At 50.4% G+C, this 26,173-nt stretch overlaps 1 protein-coding gene across 1 annotated transcript; it reads right to left on the bottom strand.

The window, feature by feature from the left end:
* Window positions 1-802: 802 nt before the first annotated feature.
* LOC147992031 (uncharacterized) lies at window positions 803-24,580 on the bottom strand. Its single transcript, XM_087539510.1, has 2 exons — window positions 23,057-24,580; window positions 803-948 (listed from the first exon to the last, which is right to left on the bottom strand). The coding sequence occupies exons 1-2, from the start codon at window positions 23,991-23,993 to the stop codon at window positions 803-805; spliced, it is 1,083 nt and encodes a 360-aa protein (XP_087395636.1). The 5' UTR covers window positions 23,994-24,580.
* Between the last annotated feature and the right edge of the window lie 1,593 nt (window positions 24,581-26,173).

Raw genomic sequence — 26,173 nt, 5'->3', positions numbered from 1 at the left:
GTACCATTGCCTACAACAAACTTGACGTGTTCCCTGAAAACATCTCTAATTTTGACCAAATCATGCCAAAACTAGGACCCACCAAAGGACGGAGCAAACATGGGGCTACAATTTGGAAAATATTTTCCTTTCAGAATATCGAACCACATCGTACTAGGTCCACTGGACATGATTTTCCACCACCATTTAATAATGAGGCATTTATTCATGATGAAAGTGTTCAGGATGCCCAGCCCCCCTATGAGACTTGAGGCGGCAGATGGACTGCCACTTAACCGGCCTATACTTACGTCGATTGTCAGCAGAGTTCCAGCTGAGATCCAACTTCTTATGGGTGAAAGGGACTTTATTCCTTTGAAAATTAAACGTGAACAGAATAGGGTAGCATATCGCTTTGTATAGCCGTACGGAAAGCACTATTGCTGTATGGCTAGGTAGTGGTCGACCTTGTATTGATGAACTTTTGCCTCTCGATTGTAACCCTATAACTATGGAATAAATTTTTTTGAAATGAAAGGGGTTTCCCCCGCCTAAACTTTTTATTGAAAGCCAAGGCAAACCAAAGCACATAGACTGTTAAACAGCGCCCGGCGACAGCCGGAGAGTAGCTGCCATAGAAGGAAACACAACAGGGTTCTAGTTTTACTACCCCTATTACAGTTGAGTAATAATAGTTCCAGGAACGGATGCACATCCAGTAAAAGCAAACATGCCAGCTCTCAGAATAGATCAATGCAGACAGCTAGCAACTACATGCCCCAGCCATAGATCTAGAGTTCTTCTTTTTTATCTCCAGGCGATTCTAAGCAATTCCCCTCTTCGGTAGTCCAGCAGCCTTAAACACCAGAGAAGAAGAACACCCTGAGCTTCTGAACATAGGATTTTCCATTGTCTGATCGTAGCCCCCAATAGATTCAAAACACAGTATATACTTCGTTATCTTCGCCCCTGGAAAACAGAATCATTTCACAAACGCCATAAGATCCACAAGGCAGCAGTAGTAGATATGTTCAAAGCTTCACAGAGTTTTGTTTTTCTCCAGAAGGAACATAGCATAGCAAAAGAGTCAGGAACAGTAATCTTAAAGCATTCAACAATCAGCTCCCAGACTTGCCTAGCAACAGTACAGTCAAAGAAAAGATGTTGAATAGTTTCTAATTCATCACAAAATACACATGTCTTGTCCTCTACATGTCTACGTTTGGCCATGTTATCTCTGGTCAAGCTCTTATTGTGACAAATCAACCACAGAAAAACATGGATATTAGGAGGTACTTTATTTTTCCATATATCATCTTTGATCCCAGAAGGGATCTGTCGGTGTCAAAACCGGCGGATCTCGGGTAGGGGGTCCCGAACTGTGCGTCTAGGCCGGATGGTAACAGGAGGCAAGGGACATGAAGTTTTACCCAGGTTCGGGACCTCTCGATGGAGGTAAAACCCTACGTCCTGCTTGATTAATATTGATGATATGGGTAGTACAAGAGTAGATCTACCACGAGATCGGAGAGGCTAAACCCTAGAAGCTAGCCTATGGTATGATTGTTGTTGTGTATGTTGTCCTATGGACTAAAACCCTCCGGTTTATATAGACACCGGATAGGGTTAGGGTTACACAAAGTCGGTTACAATGGCAGGAGATCTGCATATCCGTATCGCCAAGCTTGCCTTTCATGCCAAGAAAAGTCCCTTCCGGACACGGGACGAAGTCTTCAATCTCGTATCTTCATAGTCCAGGAGTCCGGCTGAAGGTATAGTCCGGCCATCCGGACACCCCCTAATCCAGGACTCCCTCAGTAGCTCCTGAACCAGGCTTCAATGACGACGAGTCCGGCGCGCAGATTGTCTTCGACATTGCAAGGCAGGTTCCTCCTCCAAGTACTTCATAGAAGATTTTGAACACAAAGATAGTGTCCGGCTCTGCAAAATAAGTTTCCACATATTGCCATAGAGAGAATAACATTTACACAAATCTAATCTGCTGACGTATTCCATAGTGTGACACACCACGGCCAAGCCTTTATCCGAGTCATTTCATTATCCCACCTCAGCACGTCATGCGAGGCAGTTTCCTTGGCACGTCTTGTTAAAGCAGAGATCGTGTCCCCTTATTCCGGGATTCTCATCAATACGGGCGTGGGTAACCCAACCGCGCCATTGATTACAGCGCTTGGAGATAAGCGAGTTTTACCAGGCTGGTGGGGACACGTAGTTGCGTCCACCCATATAAGGGGATAAGGATCCACCTTTTCACCTACGCCTTCTTGCTCCCTTGCTTATCCATTCTCGCGCACTCGAGCTCCAGCGCCTAAGTCCACACTCCCCACCTCAACCTTCTCCAGCCATGTCCGGAGCGGGAGGTAAGTGGATGGTCTCCTCCGTCACGGAGGGACACATCAAAAAACTGAGGAAGGCCGGATACTTGTCTAATGACATTGCGTACCGGCTTCCCGAAAAGGGGCAGCTCATCCCCACCCCTAAGCCCCATGAGAGGGTGGTGTTCCTCCCCCATTTCCTCCGCGGACTGGGCTTCCCTCTTCACCCCTTTGTCCGGGGGATCATGTTCTACTATGGCCTGGATTTCCATGATCTGGCCCCGAACTTTGTCCTCAACATCTCGGCGTTTATCGTCGTGTGCAAGGCTTTCCTCTGCATCCGCCCCCATTTCGGCCTATGGCTCAACACTTTCAATGTCAAGCCGAAGGTGGTGCGCGGCAACCAAGCGGAGTGCGGAGGCGCCATGGTGGGCAAGATGGCCAACGTCTTATGGCTCAAGGGCTCCTTTGTGGAGACCCTGAAGGGGTGGCAATCGGGGTGGTTTTACATCACCGAGCCGCGTGACCCCGAATGGGTCGCACCCGCCGAGTTTTGATCCGGACCCCCTACGTGGCTCACCTCCTGGAAGGAGACGGGCCTGTCATGGGGTAAAAAAGGAGAGCTGACCGGACTCCAAACATCCGTCTAAACCCTGGTGGACAAGAAGCTCAAACTTGTCAATGTAGTCCAGGTTATGCTCATCCGCCTGATCCTCTCGTGTCAACAACGGGCTTTCAACCTGTGGGAGTTCGACCCGGCGCGACACCAAACTCTGAGCGGGCTCTTCGACATGATGTACGAAGATGCCTGGAAGGTGCTTTTCAAGGGCGCCGAGGCCCCCGCATCCGCTTCCGAGGATCGCGGATTCAGTACGCAGCGTCACGCTCATGCAGTAAGCTGTTTTTTTCCTTTTACAGGGTATCAGTTTTTCATAGTTTGACTCCATGCGGGATCTAAGCTCCCTTACCTTTGACAGGATTGGCAGGTGACGTCCGGACAGATCAACTGTCCGGCTCCTTTGCCCGAAGGCCCAGAGGACGCTTGCTTGGCGAAGCTGCTGGTTCCGGCACCCTATGTGGTGCCGGAGAAGAAGGCCGCGAAAAAGGCCACGGGGACTCGAAAGAGTGCCTGGCGCCAGGAGGTGTCGCATCCATCATCCAACGGTTCCGAGGCGCATTCCTCCCGTGAAGACGAGGAGGAAGAAGAAGAGACGTCTCCCCCTCCAGCGGGAGGAGAGAAGAAAAGGAAGGCCGCCCTCTCTGGGGAGGCTGGAGGGTCCAAGAAGGGGAAAACCCTTCCTTCGAACTACTCCACTGACGCCGACGACGGCGGAGAGGAGTGGCCACCCAGGGCCAAGCCCCCAGCAAAATTGTAAGTATCCGGATACCAGAGTAATTCATAGTATTCGTTTATTGCACAGCTTTCCCTTATGTCGAATATGTTTATGCAGCCCACCCAAAGACCGGCTCGACGCATCATCGAGCGGCTCACTGGACTCGTCGGATGTGAACTCGCTTCCGACGGCTTCCTCCCCCCACCCTACGAACAACACCGAAGTGTTGTCCCAACAAGTTCCAACCCGGGAGGAGCTGGTCCTGGAGGCGCCGCAAGGCGACCTCCCGGACTCCAGGAGTAAAGGGGATGAAACCCCCCAGGGCTCCAAGTCCGGCTCTAGGCCGGACACCGCTCCGGAACCTTCAAAGGTTCCAGAGTCCGGCGGGGGACCTCCTTCCAAGAGGAGCAAGCCCATCGTGCCGGTGACCGCCGTCCAACCGGAGGCGCCGGACAATCTATTGGAGGTGCTCCAAGGCGCCTCCATCGACGAGGAGCACCGCACCATTATGAGTGCGGTGGTCCAGAAGGTTCAGTCCGCCAAGAGCGGACTGACTGAAGCTTGTACTAGCCTTCTAACAGGCTTTGAGGTAAGTAAAGAATGTGTAAATAATATTACCGCATAGACAGTAGCCCCTGATGCTCTGTTTGGTGTTCGGGAAGAAAAGACGAATAGAGGATCAAATAAAATTCGCAGGAGTCTAACAAAAAGGAGTCAATATGCATATGCAGGCTTCGCTGCTGGCGTCCGCCGCACTGACTGCGGAAGTGGACACGCTAAAGCAGAACCTCGAGCGGTCCGAGCAAGAGCTCGGGCGTGCCAAGAAGCAGCTTGAGGACAATGAAGGTAAGAAATACCTTGTTTAAATATATATAAAAAGATGCAATTGCAAAAAATGACAGGATTATCGTGGCTATTGTAGGGGCCACGTCTGAGGTGGCGACCCTTAAGCAAGCGCTGGTCGAGGCCGAGAAGAGGACGGCCACGGAGCGCACCGAGCGGGAGAAGTATGAGGCCGAGGTTGGCAAGGTACGGCAAGAGCTCCAGGCTCTCATGGAAAAACATGAGAGTTTAGAGCTTGACTCAAAGACGCGAGCGTCCGAGCTCGCGGTGGCTATTGAAAATGCCAAGTCTGCCAAGGCCAAATCCCAGAGGACCCTCCAAGAGTTGGATGAGGTGAAGAAGATAGCGGCGGGTAAGGCATTCTTTATGCAAAGCAAACACATAAACATGAGTTACTTGTTACTTACCCGAATCCGGAGCTCTCCAGGAGCGTTCACAGATCTTCCCCGGAGTGTGTCTGATGCCGCCGCATTCTATCGAGCCGAGGAGGGAAGCTCGACAGAGAAGGTGTTCTGGTCTCAGTATGCTGAGGCCGGACACCCCGTGCCCCTGAGCGACCAGCTGAAGCAACTGGTCGAGCTCCACAAGGCGGCCGAACAGGCCATGAAGGGCCTCATAGTTCGGCTGTGGCCTGGAGGGGCTCTGCCTGGGAGCTATTTCGGGCTGGTGCGGCGGCTGGTGGAGGCCTGTCCAAGGCTCGAAGTCATCAAGCGCTCCGTCTGCATTGAAGGTGCCCGTAGGGCCCTTGCCCGTGCTAAGGTGCACTGGGGCAAGCTGGATGCTGAGAAGCTTGTGAAGGACGGGCCACCGCCGGGGAAAGAGCATCGCAAGCCCGAGAATTATTATAAGGATGTTCTGAAGGGTGCCTTCCTTGTGGCGGATGAATGTTCTAGGGATGTAATTTTTGAGTGAAACTTGCTCGTTTTGTCCTGTGCACTGAAAACTTGTTCATGTGCGCTAAGCAATGCTGTTTGGAATTTAAAATATTACCTTCTGTGTGGCTGTTTATCAATTCTGAGAGATGGCTAGTCATCGGCTTCTGCCCCCGTGCCACTAGTGCTGGGGTGTTCGGGGATAAACCTGAGTGCTCTTTTTCCCATGTTTGGGTCCTTCGAGGGAGGCGCTCAGCCCAACGAACAAGGCAATCGGACTATAATGCGTGAACACTCTCACTTAGCCATAGAATTCTATAATTTTAAATTTCGGCGAAGCCCCTGGTATTCGGAAGACCGAGTTCGGGGTGCTATCCACGCCTTGGCCGGACAGAGCCGGCTCCTTCCTCTAAGCGGCATAAGTCGTTAGGGACTCGAAAAACCTCTCGAACAGCGACCAGCTCTCGCTTCATCATGACAGTCAGTTTTAGCTTTCTCCAGTGAGGTGCTCGACCCAGCTCAACTGGGGCACAATCGCAGTGGTTCTCCTAGTGCTACCTTAGCCGATATAGTGGAACGTAAGGCACCAAAACATAGGAGCCGGGCAAACCCAACTATTGACCCAAGACATGATTCGGAGCCGATGCATATAATGCTATAAGTTCGGGGTGCCGCAATTGTTAAAGTGTTCGGACTTCTCACACCATATTGAGGGGTACTAAAGCCCCTGGCGTATTTAGGCCATACCAAAGTGTACGGGTGCAATATGTCGTTAAGGAACACACACACACACACACACACACATATATAAAGAGTAATGCAAAAATAGACAAAAGCTATGCACTGTTTATTAAAGAGGGCTGCGATCAAAGCAGAACGATACAAATAATGCGATAAGCAAAAGGTTGGACTATGTAACATGTCCGTTCCGGGGGCAAGCTGCAGAATAGTATGCGAAACAGGTATACTGCTCGTGATAGAGACCACCTGGGAGTTCCGTAATGCGGCGTGGCTTGTCTGCTTCCCTGGTTCTTGCATCGTTTGTGCGGCAATTGAACTGCCGAACAGGCCTTCCGAAGTGTGGAGTCCTGAAAGTAAGAGAAAATTAAAAAGTCGGTAGCCCTTGGTGCGGTTTAAGCCATGTTTCGGGCGTGCCGTGATGGTGCGCCTTCCCCTGTACCCATGGTATTTCTAGAGCGTAGTTATGTACGCGAAGTACTGGTGTCGCATTTTTGCGAGGGCTGGGGTTGGGGCCGCATTGCTACGCCTGCTCGAATCGTGCCGGGCGGTCTTGTTGTAGGTTACTCCAGGCGCGCTTGACGGTGTACGGTCGTTTAATGGCCGGACTGGAGAACTGCCTAGAGAGGCTGCTTTGTACTTCCGCTGCAAGGGCCGCTGTGTGCTCCTCCGTTTGGAGGGAACGTTCGGTATTTCCATTGACCATAATTACTCCTCGAGGGCCTAGCATCTTGAGCTTAAGGTATGCGTAGTGCGGTACCGCATTGAACTTGGCGAATGCGGTTCGTCCGAGCAGTGCGTGATAGCCACTGCGGAATGGGACTATGTCGAAGATTAACTCCTCGCTTCGGAAATTATCCGGAGATCCGAAGACCACTTCAAGTGTGACTGAGCCTGTACAGTTGGCCTCTACACCTGGTATTACGCCTTTAAAGGTCGTTTTGGTGGGCTTAGTCCTCGAGGGATCTATGCCCATTTTCCGCACTGTATCCTGGTAAAGCAGGTTCAGGCTACTGCCGCCGTCCATAAGGACTCTAGTGAGGTGAAATCCGTCAATTATTGGGTCTAGAACCAATGCGGCGAATCCGCCATGACGGATGCTAGTGGGATGGTCCCTTCGATCAAAGGTGATCGGGCAGGAGGACCATGGCTTGAACTTTGGGGCGACTGGCTCTACTGCGTATACATCCCTTAACGCGCGCTTCCGCTCCCTTTTGGGGACATGGGTTGCATATATCATGTTCACCGTCCGCACTTGTGGGGGAAAACCCTTCTGTCCACTGTTGTTCGGTGGCCGGGGCTCCTCGTCGTCATCGCTATGCAGCCCCTTGTCTTCATTTTCGGCGTTTAACTTGCCTGCCTGCTTGAACACCCAACAATCCCTGTTGGTGTGATTGGCCGGCTTTTCGGGGGTGCCATGTATCTGGCACAAGCGGTCGAGTATTCGGTCCAAACTGGACGGGCCCCTGGGATTCCTTTTGATTGGCTTTTTCCGCTGACCGGATTTAGAGTCTCTGAATCCGGCATTAACTTCCGTATCCTCAGCATTGTCGCTGTTAATGCGGCCCTTCTGCTTGTTGCGACGCGACCTGCCACTACTGTTCCTGGTATCCTAATTACCAGGGTTCTTGGTCATATTGTTGCTACGAGCAAGCCAACTGTCTTCTCCCGTGCAAAAGCGGGTCATGAGTGTCGTGAGTGCTGCCATAGACTTCGGCTTTTCCTGTCCAAGGTGCCGGGCAAGCCACTCGTCATGGATATTGTGCTTGAAGGCTGCTAGGGCCTCAGCGTCCGGACAGTCGACTATTTGATTTTTCTTTGTTAGGAACCGTGTCCAGAATTGCCTGGCCGATTCCTCTGGCTGCTGAATTACGTGACTTAGGTCATCGGCGTCTGGGGGTCGCACATAAGTGCCCTGGAAATTGTCGAGGAATGCGGCTTCCAGGTCCTCCCAACAACTGATTGATCCTGTTGGCAAGCTGTTAAGCCAATGCCGAGCTGCTCCTTTAAGCTTGAGTGGGAGGTATTTGATGGCGTGGAAATCGTCGCCGCGGGCCATGTGGATATGAAGGAGATAATCCTCGATCCATACTGCGGGATCTGTTGTGCCATCATATGATTCGATATTTACGGGTTTGAAACCCTTGGGGATTTGATGATCCATTATTTCGTCTGTGAAGCATAGTGGGTGTGCAGCGCCTCTGTACTGGGCTATATCACGACGTAGCTCCAATGAGCTTTGTCTACTGTGTTCGGCCCTGCCGAATTTGTGGCCAGCGTGACGGTTACCGTCTCGAGCCGTGGGGCGCCCACTCGATCCATAGATCGATCTTGTCTGCCTTTCCTTGTCCTCCAACATATCTCGTAAGTCCGGCGCATATTCCCGTGCCTTGGTATGGGGTGCGGCTTGAGTGGAGGGCCGAGAGGCCTCTCCGTCGCGGCCACGAGGTGGCTGGTCGGCCGCATCAAGTGCTTCCTCCTCTAATCGGGGTAGCAACTTGCGATTTGGGTAGCTCTTGGAGGGGCGTCCGACTTTATGCTCTTCGGCCGCAAGGACTTCAGTCCATCTGTCGACTAGCAAATCTTGATCAGCTCTTAGCTGTTGCTGTTTTTTCTTGAGGCTTCTTGCCGTGGCCATAAGCCTGCGTTGAAAATGCTCTTGCTCGACGGGATCCTCTGGCACGACGAATTCGTCATCGTCGAGGCTTGCCTCGTCTTCGGAGGGAGGCATATAATTATTGTCGTCGACCTCTCTGTCTGCTGCTCTCTCATGAGGGCTGGTTTCTCCATCCTCCCGTGCTAAATCTTGCTGGAGGGGGTTTTCTTCGGCACTTTCCGGAGTATTATTATCAGCCGTGCTGGAATCACCGTATTTGTTTTGGCGGGATTTTGAGCAGCGCCGCTGACGCCGGCGCTTAGGCTGTTTCTTGGAGGGGTCATCCTCCGCTGTTCCATCGCCATCTCCTTCTTTTGGGGTGTCCACCATGTATATGTCACATGACGAGGTGGCTTTCCAGGGCCTGATAGGCGCTGGTTCTTCATCGTCTCCTTCATCAGCGTCCATACCGTCGATGTCTTCGGAGTCGAAGTCGAGCATGTCGGTTAAGTCGTCGACAGTGGCTACAAAGTGGGTGGTGGGAGGGCTTTGAATTTCTTCATCGTCCGAATCCCAACCTTGCTGACCGTAGTCCGGCCAGGGCTGTCCTGATAAAGAGAGAGACTTCAGTGTCTTCAGAATATCGCCGAAAGGCGAGTGCTGAAAGATGTCCGCGGCAGTAAAATCAATAATCGGCGCCCAATCGGATTCGATTGGCAGGGGCGCGGAGGGGTCGAAGCCGATGCGGGTGCGGCCTCCAGGGCACTGTTCGGCGGCAGAGCTAGATCATGCTCATCGTGACAGTGCGGCGCACTCGGCAGTGGCTCGAATCCGTCGAAGATCAAGTCCCCGCGGATGTCAGCCGTGTAGTTTAAACTTCCAAATCTGACATGACGGCCAAGGGCATAGCTTTCGATCTGCTCCAGATGGCCAAGCGAATTGGCCCGCAGTGCGAAGCCGCCGAAGACGAAGATCTGTCCGGGGAAGAAGGTCTCACCTTGGACTGCCTCGCCATTGATGATCGTAGGAGCCATCAAGCCTGACGGCGACGACACAGAGGAACTCTCAATGAAAGCACCAATGTCGGTGTCAAAACCGGCGGATCTCGGGTAGGGGGTCCCAAACTGTGCGTCTAGGCCGGATGGTAACAGGAGGCAAGGGATACGAAGTTTTACCTAGGTTCGGGCCCTCTCGATGGAGGTAAAACCCTACATCCTGCTTGATTAATATTGATGATATGGGTAGTACAAGAGTAGATCTACCACGAGATCGGAGAGGCTAAACCATAGAAGCTAGCCTATGGTATGATTGTTGTTGTGTATGTTGTCCTACGGACTAAAACCCTCCGGTTTATATAGACACCGGAGAGGGTTAGGGTTACACAAAGTCGGTTACAATGGTAGGAGATCTGCATATCCGTATCGCCAAGCTTCCCTTCCACGCCAAGAAAAGTCCCTTCCGGACACGGGACGAAGTCTTCAATCTCGTATCTTCATAGTCCAGGAGTCCGGCTGAAGGTATAGTCCGGCCATCCGGACACCCCCTAATCCAGGACTCCCTCAGGATCCCTCCAAAGTTAATCATTTTGTAAAAAGATTTGACGGAATATTTACTAGAGGAGTCCAACATCCACATAGGCTGATCTGGGGAATCAGATAGCACCACCTGTTTTACTCTATTAACGAGAACACCCATCTGGATAGAGCCTCTCTGTCCACACACCTCCTAAAAGTGAGTTGAAGTTCACCCCCACCCAAACTTGCGCCAGAGTAGTTTCTTGTTGTTGACAGATTTCAGACATGTCCCAAAAGGCAATTTTTAGGGAACAATCCCCAATCCAAGTACCGTGCCAGAAGGCAATATTCTTGCCATCCCCAGGGATCCACCTATAGAAATTTTTAGCTACTGCCAACGCCCAAGCTAAGCTCTTCATAAAAGGGGGATCCCAACGTAGTTCTAGTACTAAAGAAGTTGGGATTATTAACATTATATTTGTAAGCCAAAATCTTTTTCCAATCATTAACTCTATCATCAAAAAATCTTCTCCCCCAAGAAGCCAAAAGGGCCATGTTGAAATCTCTAAGATTAGGAACCCCCAAACCCCCAAACTCTTCCTGGAGATCAGGCCCCAGCTAGCAAGGTGATATTTATGATTATCACCCACATTTCCCCAGAAAAAAATGAGACATCTGAGAAGTAATCATATCAATGGCCCATTTAGGAAATTTAACAGTGGACATCAAGTAGGCAGGGATACTGGTAATGCAGGTAGTAAGCAAAATCAATTTGCCTCTATATGAGGGAAATCTCCCCAACCACCCAACTATGTTCTTAATAATCCTGTCTATAATGGGTTGAAGGTATTCTCTCATAAGCTTTTTAAAATGCAAAGGTACACCTAAATATTTAAAGGGGAAATCCCCAAGCTGACAACAAAACACTTGAGAAAATTCTTTAGCCATTTGATCAGAAATGTTAATAGTGTGCATATCACTTTTTTGAAAATTAATCTTCAAACTAGAAAGTTTCTCAAAGCAAGTTAAAATACACTTCAGGTTTTTGGCACATTCTACAAAATTGTCAAGGAAGAGGATAGTATTGTCAGCATATTGCAGGCTGACCACACCCCAAGAATTGCATGAGGCAAGATCCCACATATCAAGTTTCTATTAACAACTTTATGTAATATTTTAGAGAATACATCAGCCACCATGTTGAATAATAGGGGTGAGTGTGGGTCGCCTTGTTTTAAACCTTTACCACCAACAAATTGAGGGCCATTGGTGTCATTAATTCTGACCTGGAATGTCCCTTGGTGAATAGTAGACAACACCCAGCCCACCCACTTACTGCCAAAGCCTCTAGAAAGAAGCATTTCCTTCAGAAAGTCCCAACTCAGTCTATCATAGGCTTTCTCATAGTCCAGTTTAAGGCCTCCTTTGGTTTGTAGGAATCTCATAGGATTTCTATAGGATAGGATTTGCATAGGAAAATTTCCTTTGAAGCACTTTGGTTTGTAGGAATGGATTCCTATTCCTATGTAGGATAGAAATCAATCCTTCACATTTTGGAGGAAAAAACATTAGCTAGGACTCAATGGAAAAATTCCTATCCTATGCATCAAATGACATCTCTTTCTCTATAGGAATTGATATACATGTCATCTCATTTCCTATGATTTTCCTATTCCTATAACATTCCTATCCTATGAACCAAAGGAGGCCTAAGGATTAAACCACTAGATCCAGATCTATGAATCTCATGGATAACCTCATGAGCCATGACCACACTTTCCAAAATGAACCTTCCTTTACTAAAGGCAATTTGATTAGAGGAAATAAGTTTATCACAAAGTAGGGAAACCCTAGTGGTCATGGCTTTCGAGAAAATCTTAACAGCACAATTACTCAGACTAATAGGTCTAAATTTTTTCCTATCTCTAGCCAGAGGAACTTTAGGTATGAGGGTAATAATGGCATAATTCAGCTTATACCTATATAGAACACCATTCTCAAAATCTCTAACCATCCACATAAAATATTTTATAATCACGCCCCAGAAGGTTTGGTAGAATAGAAAGGAAAGGCCATCAGGGACAAGAGCATCACTAGCATAGGAGCTCATTATAGCTTGTTTGATTTCATCTTCAGAAAAAAGATCTCTCTACAAATTCTCTCTCCTCATCACTAACCATCTCATCAGTAGCCTAGAAATCAGCATCTAGATGTATGTCAGGTCTAGGTTCAAAAGCAAACAACTCCTTATAAAAGGAAGTAGCCACATCAAGCATATCTTTGGTGGAGGAAACCACCCCATTAGGGCTATTCAGTTCAGTAATGTGGTTCTTTCTATGTCTATGGTTAGCAAGAGCCTGAAAGTAAGCATTGTTTCTATCTCCCTCTAAATTTTTCCTGTCCCTAGATCTCTGCCATAAGGCAGTCTCTTCTTTTTTCCAAATATCACCAAGATCCTTTTTGACATTTTTCATCCTCTCAAAATCATCAGCAGAGAGCTGCTGAGATTCAGAGAGTACATCAAGAGCATCAAACTCCATAAGGAGTGCCTTCTTTTTCTTTTTCAAAGAAGCTTCTCTGTTAATACTCCATCCCTTGATTTTCTTTCTAAGAACCCTAGTGAGGGAGTCCTGGATTAGGGGGTGTTCGGGTAGCCGGACTATACCTTCAGCCGGACTCCAAGACTATGAAGATACAAGATTGAAGACTTCGTCCCGTGTCCGGATGGGACTTTCCTTGGCGTGGAAGGCAAGCTTGGCGATGCGGATATTCAAGATCTCCTACCATTGTAACCGACTCTGTGTAACCCTAACCCTATCCGGTGTCTATATAAACCGGAGGGTTGTAGTCCGTAGGACATCAACTCCATATACAACAATCATACCATAGGCTAGCTTCTAGGGTTTAGCCTCCTTGATCTCGTGGTAGATCTACTCTTGTACTACCCATATTATCAATATTAATCAAGCAGGAGTAGGGTATTACCTCCATCGAGAGGGCCCGAACCTGGGTAAAAACATCGTGTCACTTGTCTCCTGTTACCATCCAGCCTTGACGCACAGTTCGGGACCCCCTACCCGAGATCCGCCGGTTTTGACACCGACATTGGTGCTTTCATTGAGAGTTCCTCCGTGTCGTCGCCTTTAGTCCCGATGGCTCATTTGATCATCAACAATGATGCGGTCCAGGGTGAGACTTTTCTCCCCGGACAGATCTTCATCTTCGGCGGCTTCGCACTGCGGGCTAATTCGCTTGGCCATCTGGAGCAGATCGAAAGCTACGCCCCTGGCCATCAAGTCAGGTTTGGAAGCTTAAACTACACGGCTGACATCTGCGGAGACTTGATCTTCGACGGGTTCGAGCCACGGCCAAGCGCGCCGCACTATCTCGAGGGACATGATCTAGCTCTGCCTCCGGACAGTGTCCTGGAGGCCGCAAACGCACTAGCTCTGACCCTTAATTCGGAGCCAATTGTGTCAATCGAGGATGAGCGGTTGCACGTCACCTCGGGGGCTGCGATCTCAAAGGCAATCGAGCCGAACGCCGACCCCACACTCCACGTGACTCACGACTCCGAGGATCCGGACTCCTCTCCAGACTCCGAACTCCCCGCGCCCCTGCCGATCGAATCCGATTGGGCGCCAATAATGGAGTTCACCGCCGCGGACATCTTTCAGCACTCGCCTTTTGGCGACATCCTGAATTCTCTCCAGTCTCTCTCTTTATCAGGAGAGCCTTGGCCGGAATACGGTCAGCGAGGATGGGATATGGACGATGAAGAAGTTCAAAGCCCACCCACCACCCACTTTGTAGCCACTGTCGACGATTTAACCGACATGCTTGACTTCGGCTCCGAAGACATCGACGGTATGGACGACGATTGAGGAGACGAACAGGAACCAGCACCTGTAGGGCGCTGGAAGGCCACCTCGTCATATGACATATATATGGTGGATACTCCAAAAGATGGAGATGGCGATGGAATAGTGGGGGATGACACCTCCAAGAAACAGCCAAAGCGCCGGCGTCAGCGGCGCCGCTCTAAATCCAGCCAAAGCAAAAACGGTGATTCCGGCACGGGAGATAATACTACCCCGGATAGCGCCGAAGAACACCCACCACAGCAAGATTCGGCACAGGAAGATGGAGAAGACAGCCCTCATGAGAGAGCGGCAGACCGAGAGGTCGAGGATGATAACTATATGCCTCCCTCCGAAGACGAGGCAAGCCTCGATGATGACGAATTCGTCGTACCATCAGACCCCGCCAAAGAAGAGCGTTTCAAACACAGGCTTTTAGCCATGGCAAGCAGCCTCAAGAAAAAGCAGCAACAGCTTAGAGCTGACCAAGATTTGCTAGCTGACAGATGGACTGAAGTCCTTGCAGCCAAAGAGTACGAACTCGAACGCCCCTCCAAGAGTTACCCAAAGCGTAGGCCGCTACCCCGATCAGAGGAGGAAGCACCTACATCACCAGCGCATGACATGACAGACCGGCCACCTCGCGGCCGCGACAGAGAGGCCTCTCGGCCCTCCACCCAAGCCATGTCCCGACGCCGCTCAACTAAGGCACGGGAAAATGCGCCAGACCTGCGAGATGTACTGGAGGATAAGGCAAGACAAACAAGATCGATCTACGGATCGCGCAGGCGCCCTACGACACGTGACGATGATCTTCACTCTGGATACAAGAAATCCGGCCGGGCCGAACACAACAGACATAGCTCTTTCGAGCTGCGTCGTGATATAGCCCAGTACAGAGGCGCCGCACACCCGCTATGCTTCACGGATGAAGTAATGGATCATAAAATCCCAAAGGGTTTCAAACCCGTAAACATCGAATCATACGATGGCACAACAGATCCGGCGGTATGGATCGAGGATTATCTCCTTCACATCCACATGGCACGCGGTGATGATCTACACGCCATCTAATACCTCCTGCTCAAACTTAAAGGACCGGCCCGGCATTGGCTTAACAGCTTTCCAGCAGACTCAATCGGTTCTTGGGAGGACCTGAAAGCCGCATTCCTCGACAACTTCCAGGGCACTTACGTGTGACCACCGGATGCCGACGACTTAAGCCACATAATTCAGCAGCCAGAGGAATCGGCCAGGCAATTCTAGACACAGTTCCTAACAAAGAAAAACCAGATAGTCGACTGTCCGGACGCAGAGGCCCTAGAAACCTTCAAGCATAACATCCGCGGGAGAAGATAGCTGGCTAGCTCGCAGTAACAACTTATCAAAGAACCCTGGTAATTCGGATACCAAGGACAAAAGTGGCAGGACACGTCGGAATAAGCAAAAACGCCGCGTTAGCAGCGACAGCAATGAAGACACGGCAGTCAATGCCGGATTTGGAGGCTATAAATCTGGTCAGCGGAAAAAGCCATCCAAAAAGAATAGTCAGGGCCCGTCCAGTTTGGACCGAATACTCGACCGCTTGTGCCAGATACATGGCACCCCCGAAAGGCCAGCCAATCACACTAACAGGGATTGTTGGGTGTTCAAGCAGGCAGGCAAGTTAAGAGCCGAAAACAAAGACAAGGGGCTGCACAGCGACAACGAGGAGGAGCCCAGGCCGCCGAACAACAATGGACAGAAGGGCTTTCCCCCACAAGTGCGGATGGTGAACATGATATACGCAACCCACATTCCCAAGAGGGAGCGGAAGCGTGCGCTACGGGACGTATACGCGATGGAGCCAGTCGCCCCAAAGTTCAACCCATGGTCCTCCTGCCCGATCACTTTTTATCGAAGGGACCATCCCACTAGCATCCGTCATGGCGACTTCGCCGCATTGGTTCTCGACCCAATCATCGACGGATTTCATCTCACAAGAGTCCTCATGGACGGCGGCAGTAGCCTGAACCTGCTTTACCAGGATACAGTGTGGAAAATGGGCATAGATCCCTCAAGGATTAGGCCCACAAAACGACCTTTAAAGGCGTTATACCAGGTGTAGAAGCCAACTGTACAGGCTCAGTAACACTTGACGTGGTCTTCGGATTCTCGGACAATTTCCGAAGCGAAGAGTTAATCTTCGATATAGTCCCGTTTCGCAGTGGCTATCACGCCCTGCTCAGACGAACCGCATTCGCAAAGTTCAATGCGGTGCCGTACTACGCATATCTCAAGCTCAAGATGCCAGGCCCTCGAGGAGTAATCACGGTCAATGGAAACACCGAACGCTCCCTCCGTATGGAGGAGCACACGGCGGCTCTCGCAGCGGAAGTACAAAGTAGCCTTCTTAGGCAATTCTCCAGTCCGTCCGTTAAAAAGCCAGACACCGCCAAGCGCGCCCGGAGTAACCCACAGCAGGACCGCCTGGCACGTTCTGAGCAAGCGTAGCAATGCGGCCCCAACCCCAGCTCTCATGACATAGCGAAACCAGTGCCTCGCGTACATAACTACGCCCTTGAAATACCATGGGCACAGGGGAAGGGGCACAATAACGGCACGCCCAAAATACGGCTTAAAACGTACTAGGGGCTGCCAGATTCTTTTTTTAATTTTTTCTTACTTTCAGGACTCCATACTTTGGACGACCTGTTCGGCAATTCGACTGCCGCACAAACGATGCAAGATCCAGGGAGGCAGACAAGCCATGCCGCATTATGGAACTCCCAGGTGGTCTCTGTTACGAGCGGTATACCTATTTTGAATACAATTCCGCGGCCTGCCCCTGGTCAGGACATGTTAAATAGTCCAATATCTTTTTGCTTATCGCACTATTTGTATCGTTCGGCTTTGATAAATAGCCTCTCTATAAACAATGCATAACTTTTTGTCTATTTTTCGCATTATCCTCTTTTCACATATATGTTTATTAAATGACATGATTGCACCCGTACACCATGGTACGGCAAACACGCTAGGGGCTTCAGTACACCTCATTATGGTGTGAGAAGTCCGTACACTTTCACAAGTGCGGCACCCCGAACTTATAGCACTATATGCATTGGCTCCGAATGATGATTTGGGTCAATAGTTGGGTTTGCCCGGCTCCTATGTTTTGGTGCCTTATGTTCCGCTATATCGGCTAAGGTAGCACTAGGAGAACCACTGCGATTGTGCCCCGGTTCAGCTGGGTTAAGCACCTCAGTGGAGAAAGCTAAAACTGACTGTCATGATGAGGTGAGAGACCGGTCGCCGTTCGAGAGGTTTTTCGAGTCCCTAAAGACTTATGCCGCTTCGAGCGAGGAGCTGGCTTTGTCCAGCCAAGGCGTGGATAGCGCCCCGAACTCGGTCCTCCGAACTAGGGGCTTCGCCAAAATTTAAAATTATAGAGTTCTATGGCTAAGTGAGAGTGTTCAAGCATTATAGTCCGATTGCCTGGTTCGTTGTGCTGAGCGCCTCCCTCGAAGGACCCAACTATGGGAAAAAGAGAGCTCAGGTTTATCCCAAACAGCCCAGCACTAGTGGCATGGGGGCAGAAGCCGACGACTGGCCATCTCTCAATTTTTTGATAAACGACCGCACAGAAAGTAATATTTTAAATTCAGTAAGCATTGCTTAGCGCATATGAACAAGTTTTCAGCGCACAGGATAAACACGAGCGAGTTCATTCAAAAATCACATCATTGGTACATTCATCCGCCACAAGGCGGGCATCTGCAAGAACATCCTTGTAGTAGTTCTCGGGCTTGCGATGCTCCTTCCCCGACGGCGGCCCGTCCTTCACAAGCTTCTCACCGTCCAGCTTACCCCAGTGCACCTTTGCACGTGCAAGGGCCCGACGGGCACCTTCGATGCAGACGGAGCGCTTGATGACCTCGAGCCTCGGACAGGCCTCCACCAGCCGCCGCACCAACCCGAAATAGCTCCCAGGCAGGGCCTCTCCGGGCCACAGCCGAACTATGAAGCCCTTCATGGCCTGTTCGGCCGCCTTGTGGAGCTCGACCAGCTGTTTTAGCTGGTCGCTCAAAGGCACAGGGTGTCCGGCCTCAGAATACTGAGACCAGAACACCTTCTCCGTCGAGCTGCCCTCTTCAGCTCGGTAGAATGCGGAGGCGTCAGATACGCTGCGGGGAAGATCTGCGAATGCCCCTGGAGAGCTCCGGATTCGGGTAAGTAACAAGTAGTTTACTTTTATATTTCTTCTTTGCATAAAGAATGCCTTACCCGCTGCTATCTTCCTCATCTCCTCCAACTCTTGGAGGGCCTTTTGGGCTTCGGCCTTGGCAGGCTTGGCAGTCTCAAGGGCCGTCGCGAGCTCGGATGCTTGCGCCTTTGACTCAAGCTCCAAACTCTCATGTTTTTTCATGAGAGCCTGAAGCTCTTGCTGCACCTCGCCGACCTGAGCCCCAAGTCTGTCTCGCTCGGTGCGCTCCGCGGCCGTTTTCTTTTCGGCCTCAGACAGCGCCTGCTTAAGGGTCACGACCTCAGTCGTGGCCCCTACAATAAGAAGTACAATCCTGTTATTTTTTTGCAATCACGCCTTTTTATAGGCACTTTTTCTGTAAGGTAAATTACCTTCTTTCTCCTCGAGCCGCCGCTTGGCAAGGCCGAGCTCTTGCTCGGTCCGCTCGAGGTCCTGCTTCAGGACACCCACCTCTGTAGTCAGTGCGTCGGTGGATAGCAGCGAAGCCTGCATACGCATATTGACTCTTTTTTGTTAGACTCCTGCGATATTTAATAGATCCTCTATTCGTCTTTTCTTTCCGAACGCCAAACAGAGCATCAGGGGCTACTGTCTATGCGGTAATATTTTTACATATTTTTTACTTACCTCGAAGCCTGTTAGAAGGCTAGCGCAAGCTTCAGTCAGTCCGCTCTTGACGGACTGAACCTTCTGGATTATCGTACTCATAATAGTACGGTGCCCCTCGTCGATGGAGGCGCCGTCGAGCACCTCCAGCAGATTGTCCGGCACCTCCGGTTGGACGGAGGCCGCCGGCTCAGAAGGCTTGCTCCTCTTGGAAGGAGTTCGCCTACCACGGTCCGGAACTGTGGAAGACTCCGGCGCGGTGTCCGGCACAAAGCCAGACTTGGAGCCCTGGGGGGCCTTATCCCCTTCACTCCTGGAGTCCGGGAGGTTGCCTTGCGGCTCCTCCGGGACCACCTCCTCCTGCCCCAGAGCTTGTCGTGACGCCACTTCGGCGTTGTCTGCAGTGCGGGGGGAGACAACGGGCGGAACTGAGTTCACGTCCGATGAGTCCAGGGAGCCGCCCGACGATTCGTTGAATTCGGCCCGGGGCAGGCTGCATAATTACGTTCGACATTAGGGAAAACTGTGCAACAAAGGAACATCATGAGTTACTCTGATATCCGAACTTACGATTTCGCCGGATGCTTGGCCCTGTTTGGCCACTCCTCTCCGCCCTCTTTGGCGTCGGGGGAGTAGTCCGCCGGAGGGGTCTTCCTTTTCCTAGACCCCTCGGCCTCCCTCGTTGGGGAGGCCTTCCTCTTCTCTCCTCCCTCCGCTGGGGGGAGAGTTTTCTTCTTCCTCCTCCTCGTTTTCACGGGAAGAGGGCGTCTCGGACCCGTCGGATGACGAGTCCGACACCACCATGTTACGGGCACTCTTTCGAGTCCCCGTGGTCTTCTTCTTCTTGGCCTTCTTCTCCGACACCACATAAGGCGCCGGAACCAGCAGCTTCACTAGTAGAGCTGGGGCTGGGTCTTCGGGTAGCGGAGCCGGACAGTTAATCGGTCCGGATATCGCTCGCCAAGCCTGTCAAAGGTAAGGGTTTAGATCCCGCATAGTCAAACTATGAAAAAAGCTTAACATCCTGTAAAAGGTGAAGATAGCTTACCTCGCTAGCGTGACGCTGCGAGCTGTATCCGCGATCCTCGGAAGCGGATGCGGGAGGCTCGGCGCCCTTGAATAGCACCTTCCAGGCATCTTCGTCCGTCGTGTCGAAGAGCCTGCTAAGGGCTTGGTGCTGCGCCGGGTCGAACTCCCACAGATTAAAATCCCGATGTTGGCATGGGAGGATCCAGCGGACGAGCATAACCTGGATTATATTAACAAGCCGGATTGGCTTGTTCACCAGGGACTGGATGCATGTTTGCAATCTGGTCACCTCTTTTTCGTCACCCCATGACAGGCCCGTCTCTTTCCAGGACATAAGCCGCGTGGGGGGTCCGGATCGGAACTCGGGGGCAGTGATCCAGTTCGGATCGCGTGGCTCGGTGATGTAAAACCACACGGATTGCCACCCCTTTAGGGTCTCCACAAAAGAGCCCTCGAACCATAGGACGTTGGCCATCTTGCCCGCCATGGCGCCTCCGCACTCCGCCTGGCTGCCGCGCACCACCTTAGGCTTGACGTTGAAGGTCTTGAGCCAGAGGCCGAAATGAGGGCGGACGCGGAGGAAAGCCTCGCACACGACGATAAACGCCGAGATGTTGAGGATGAAGTTCGGGGCCAGATCGTGGAAATCCAGGCCGTAGTAGAACATGAGCCCCCGGACAAATAGGTGGAGTGGAAAACCCAGTCCGCGGAGGAAGTGGGGAAGAAATACTACCCTCTCATGGGGCCTTGGGGTGGGGAGAAGCTGCCCCTTTTCGGGAAGCCGGTGGGCGATGTCCTTAGACAGGTATCCGGCCTTCCTTAGCTTCTTGACTTGGCCCTCCGTAGCGGAGGAGACCATCCACTTGCCTCCCGCTCCGGACATTGCTGGAGAAGGTTGAGGTGGGAAGTGCGGGCTTGGGCGCTGGAGCTCGAGTACGCAGGAGATGGATAGGCAAAGGAGGAAAAAGGCGTAGGTAAAAAGGTGGATCCTTATCCCCTTATATGGGCGGATGCGGTTGTGCGTCCCTACCAGCCTAGTAAAACTCGCTTGCCTCCCAAGCACCGTGATAAATGGCGCGGTTGGGTTACCCACGTCCGTATTGATGAGAATCCCGTAAAGGGGGTACACGATCTCTGCTTTGACAAGACGTGCCAAGGAAACCGCCTCGCAAAACATGCTGAGGTGGAAAAGTAAAAACGATTTGAGTAAAGGACTTGGCCGTAGTGTGATGACGCACTGCGGAATACGTCAGCAGATTTGATTTGTGTTTATATTATTCTCTCTATGGCAATATGTGGAAACTTATTTTGCAGAGCCGGACACTACTCTTGGTGTTTACAATCTTCTATGAAGGACTTGGAGGAGGAACCCGCCTTGCAATGCCGAAGACAATTTGCGCGCCGGACTCGTCGTCATTGAAGCCTGGTTCAGGGGCTACTGAGGGAGTCCTGGATTAGGGGGTGTTCGGGTAGCCGGACTATACCTTCAGCCGGACTCCAGGACTATGAAGATACAAGATTGAAGACTTCGTCCCGTGTCCGGATGGGACTTTCCTTGGCGTGGAAGGCAAGCTTGGCGATGCGGATATTCAAGATCTCCTACCATTGTAACCGACTCTGTGTAACCCTAACCCTATCCGGTGACTATATAAACCGGAGGGTTGTAGTCCATAGGACATCAACTCCATATACAACAATCATACCATAGGCTAGCTTCTAGGGTTTAGCCTCCTTGATCTCGTGGTAGATCTACTCTTGTACTACCCATATCATCAATATTAATCAAGCAGGAGTAGGGTATTACCTCCATCGAGAGGGCCCGAACCTGGGTAAAAACATCGTGTCCCTTGTCTCCTGTTACCATCCGGCCTTGACGCACAGTTCGGGACCCCCTACCCGAGATCCGCCAGTTTTGACACCGAAACCTAGCTTTTGTCATCTAGTTGTCAGCTGAAGAATTAGAAGAGGCCACAGAGTTCCAAGCTTCTGCAACCATATGATGAAACCCAGGTTGAGACAACCACCATTTTTCAAACCTAAATGGTTTGTGGTTAGTTGGAGCTCTAGCATCAGTGTCAAGGACTAAAGGCGTGTGATCACTCCCAACCCTAGGGAGCGCAGTTAGAGTTGAAAAGGGAAAGTGTGCATCCCAGTCCATATAAGTGAACACTCTATCAAGAACGGCAAAAATTGGAGAACTCTGGCTATTAGACCAGGTAAAGACTCTATTGGAAATAGAAATCTCCATCAGGGCCCATCTATTGATCCAATCATTAAAGATAAAATTAGTTTGCTGGTTAATTTGCCCACTGCTTTTCTCAGCTTCACTTCAAACCGAACTGAAATCCCCACAAACCATAATAGGATAAGAAGCATTATTCAAAGTATCATGAAGTTCAACCACAAAATCCATTTTGAATTCCAAATAAGAAGAACCATAGACCAACACCATCTGCCAAACAAAGCCATCACTTTTATTTTTGATAGTTGCCACAATAGAAAATCTTTGGTTAATAAAGCCAATAACCTCAAAAAACATTTTCCTTAAAACCCAAAAGGATCCCACCAGTAGTATTATCAGCAGGCAAGAAATGCCAAACAAAATTATTAAATTTATCAATAGTTTTGAGGAAACCCTCAGAAATAATCTCTCTTTTAGTCTCTTGAAACCCAATAAAGTCAGGATTAGCTTTGGCAATAGTATCACATAGGCACTGTATTTTCCCAGGTTATCCAAGGCCCCTAATATTCCATATAAGACCTATCATAACTAAGCAATTTTAAAAGGATGGGATAAGCCACAAGCGTTGGCCTTAGTTAGAACAATGGGTGTTTTCCTACAAGCACCAGCAGTGCCAACTGGCTTACAGGAAGAATCACTCACATGTATGCTAACTAAATCATTTACTTCAATATCAAGGTTCTCAGGAAGAACTATTTCAGGGTTATTATTGGCAAAAACCAGACATCTCTCTCTCTCTCTCCTCGGCCACCATCTCATCAATAACGTTATTCTTTTGAGATTCACCACCACCAATAGTTAAGTTCATTTGTCCCAATTGGTCAGCAAGAGTAGATTTATCAACAGTGGAAAAAGATTTACCATTAAAATTTTCAGGAATCTCCAGATTTTTATTCCTTTTGTATGCAGCAGCTTTCTCCATAATGTTGATGTTTCCATGCCCTCTAGTGTTAGGTTTTTGAGCAAGAACAGGTCCCCATTTAGATCTTTTCTCTGGGATAACTCCCTCCTTCTGAACTTGGTTAAGTGAATATAACAATGATCTCTTCAGTGTCTCACTCTGCAGGATATGAATGGCCTCTGGGGGGAGAACCCCCAGCTCCTCCTCCTTAGGTTCCTCATTTTCAGAATCAGAAAGGTCCACAGACCTAAGCAGGTCCTCATAGTAGTCCATGCTGCCAGATCTCTCCCCATCTGTTATTGCATTCCTATTTTTCCAAAAAATGGCAGGAGTTTTTTGAACCAGATTCTCTCCCACCATTGTATCATCCTTGCCTACACATAGATCATCACTTTTTTGTTTCACCAGAAGTTGGTTTTGATGATTGCTCTGCCCATCAACACCATCAAAAGATGTAATGGTATTATAAGCTTTCGATAAAACACATTCCAGGACAAAGTTCTCCTGGTCAGAGTCAGGATAAAGATCCATTGGTGAGAGCACCAAACCCTGTGTCACACGTTTACTGGCAGTCCCATGTTTGGTTGAAAAGTTGGCTTTGCCCATCTCATCAATAGCCAAACCACCATCTCCCGATCCATCAGAAGTATGTTCTCCATGAGCCTCTCTACCCTCTTTTGTTCGATCCTCTTCAGCTTTTCCTTCTTCCTCATCACCATCCTCCTCATCATCAATATCAATGACAGAGTCTACTCCACCCACCTGTTCAAAGCCCTCAACAGTAAAACCCAGGAGGAAGAGTTTCTTCTTCATCTCAATCAGCCTCTCAAAGGGTATCTTAGTGGGATCTCTACAGGCAATCTTAATCCTGACATTTTCAAAGAAAGTCTTGAACATGGCATTCCAATCAACATCAGTTAACACCCCAAAGATTGAAGCAATTTGAGAAAAAACTTTCCATGTGCACCACTTGGGAGGAATGCCCTCAATTAGGACCCAAGCTTCAATCAGTTCCCCAAAAAAGGCTCACACACACCCTTCCATTCAATCAGGGTGACATTCACATCTTGAGGCAGGGAGAACCCAGGCAGCTCAATGAGATCTTCCACTTTCTTCCAAGGGGGAAACCTGACCAAAAATGTTTTGCTGGATAGCCCCCTGATTTGCCATGGCCACTGCCTAGTCTTGCAAAATGTTGTAGTCAAGAGTTCCATCAGCTTGGGATAATCCACTTCTCCTTTCAATATGTTCACCACAACACAGTTTTGGAAATTCAACCATTTTGACTCATTAGCTATGGGTACATCAACATGGTAGAAACCAAGCCCTCGAGCTCCACTGCAAAAGAAAGCAATAGTGGGTTGCATCTTTGACCAGGCTGCATAGTTGTTAATGTTGTGATTTTGTTGGCAAATAAAATAGGCCTTTGGCTTCACACAATTTCCAACATAGTGACCCAGACCCCCACACCTGAAACAAATCATATCTTTATACCTTGGATCAAGGACTTGCTCCACTTCTATTTCACTAGATTGAGACGACTGTACCTGAGCTGATCCCGCAGTCGAAGTTGTAGATCTGGTAGGTTTCGGGGCAGGGCCCTGCTCTTTCGCCGGCGGAGCAGATGGCTGCTTGCGCCCAGCGAACAAGGGAACCTTCTGCCCAGGCACCTTGTGCTGACCAGCACCAAGGTTTCCGCTACCTCCAGCCTGACACTCAGCAATCTGTGTACCTCGCTTCACTATCTCCACAAACAAAAGAGACCTTGGGCCAATTCCTTCTCTAGAAACCTTGATATTCTTTGGCGGTGGGTCAAAAGGCCGGATTGAAGCGGGGAAGCAGTCGGCAGCCGTGAACGAATTTTTATCAAGTAGGTCTTTCCGGATCCAGCAGATGAATCTGGAATTGGTTTCGGACCGAGGCTCGGAGAGGTGGGTTTTATGGTTGCGGCGGTGCGGGGGGAGGGGGGAGGGGAGGAATAAGCCATAGCTGGCCAAAGTACTCCTCCACACTTTCTAGGTTTTCCACTTTACGTAATCTACCCCCACTTCCCGCTTTCTCACTCTGGACACGCACTCTGAAGGTGGGCCCAGTCAATGCTGGATTTGAAGGGGAAGAACGGCAGGGAGTCGTAGCCCCTGGCACGGTACCCATGTCAGTTTTACGATTGAGCACCTCGCCGGAGCCCAACTCCGGCAAGGCCTCACCAGCTGTACAAACATCGACGCGTTCCTTAGTAGGTACAGCTTGACGAGGGAGAACCCCCAAATTTACTACCAAATCCTCATTCAAAGACTTATCATCTGAAACACTATGGGTCGCACCCCTCCTCTGACGCAATCAGAAATCCCTCAATCGAGCCTTCAACGATAAATCAGCATGAATAAGATTCATACCTATCTCACTTGGCCAAGGTGGAGGCTCGATGGGTCGTTGCCGAGCTTGAATCGGTCAGGGAAGACGATCTACTAGCGGCGCTGTGGCCAAACGATGTCCGGCGGAAGGAATTCTGGCGGGATGTTGGCGATGACCTCCCACGAAGGAAGCCCGATGTTGAGCTTGGATGGGTTCGCCGTCCTGAAATTCTCCCACCGCGCGGCCTGACGCGGATCCGGCGACTCTGCCTCCTGGATCGCCTAGAAGAGGAGCTCCAAATCCTCGCAGCCATCATCTCCGATGAAGCGTGCGCACTTGACGAAGTTCGCATGGCGGAGGATGTGGAGGTTGATCTCTCCCCACTCGTCCTGGTCGGGGAAGCGTTCCATCACCACCCGACACATCTCGCGGCGAGCCTCCGGCGAGTGTGGGTCGATCTCGGGCAGCGGCGCCGCCGCAGGTGGTGGAAGCGCCCGCGGTTCCGCTACCCTTGCCACCGGCGCAAGCTGACGAACCCGCACGCCGCGGCGGCGCGCTCCAGCCATGCGGGACCTGAGATGGGGATTCAGGGTGGGGAGAGCTCGATGAGATGCGGGGGTGGGTGGGAGGCTGGTAGTTGGTGCGCTTTAATGGCGTCGTAGTTGCTTCGCCCGAGGAGGAGGGGAAGGGAGGGAAGGAGAGCGAGCCATCATTTTCCCCAT

The sequence above is a fragment of the Triticum urartu genome, chromosome 1A, assembly GCF_056163025.1.
Source record: "Triticum urartu cultivar PI428250 chromosome 1A, HENAU_Tu73, whole genome shotgun sequence".
Lineage (NCBI taxonomy): Eukaryota > Viridiplantae > Streptophyta > Magnoliopsida > Poales > Poaceae > Triticum > Triticum urartu.
This window is presented reverse-complemented; position numbering and strand designations above follow the sequence as displayed.

Coding starts and splice junctions, on each gene's coding strand:
- LOC147992031 (XM_087539510.1), bottom strand. CDS start 23,993: ATGTTCAAGACTTTCTTTGAAAATGTCAGGATTAAGATTGCCTGTAGA. Junction 949..23,056: donor GATTCCTGAAAATTTTAATG/GTAAATCTTTTT, acceptor TCTGTTTTCCAG/GGGCGAAGATAACGAAGTAT.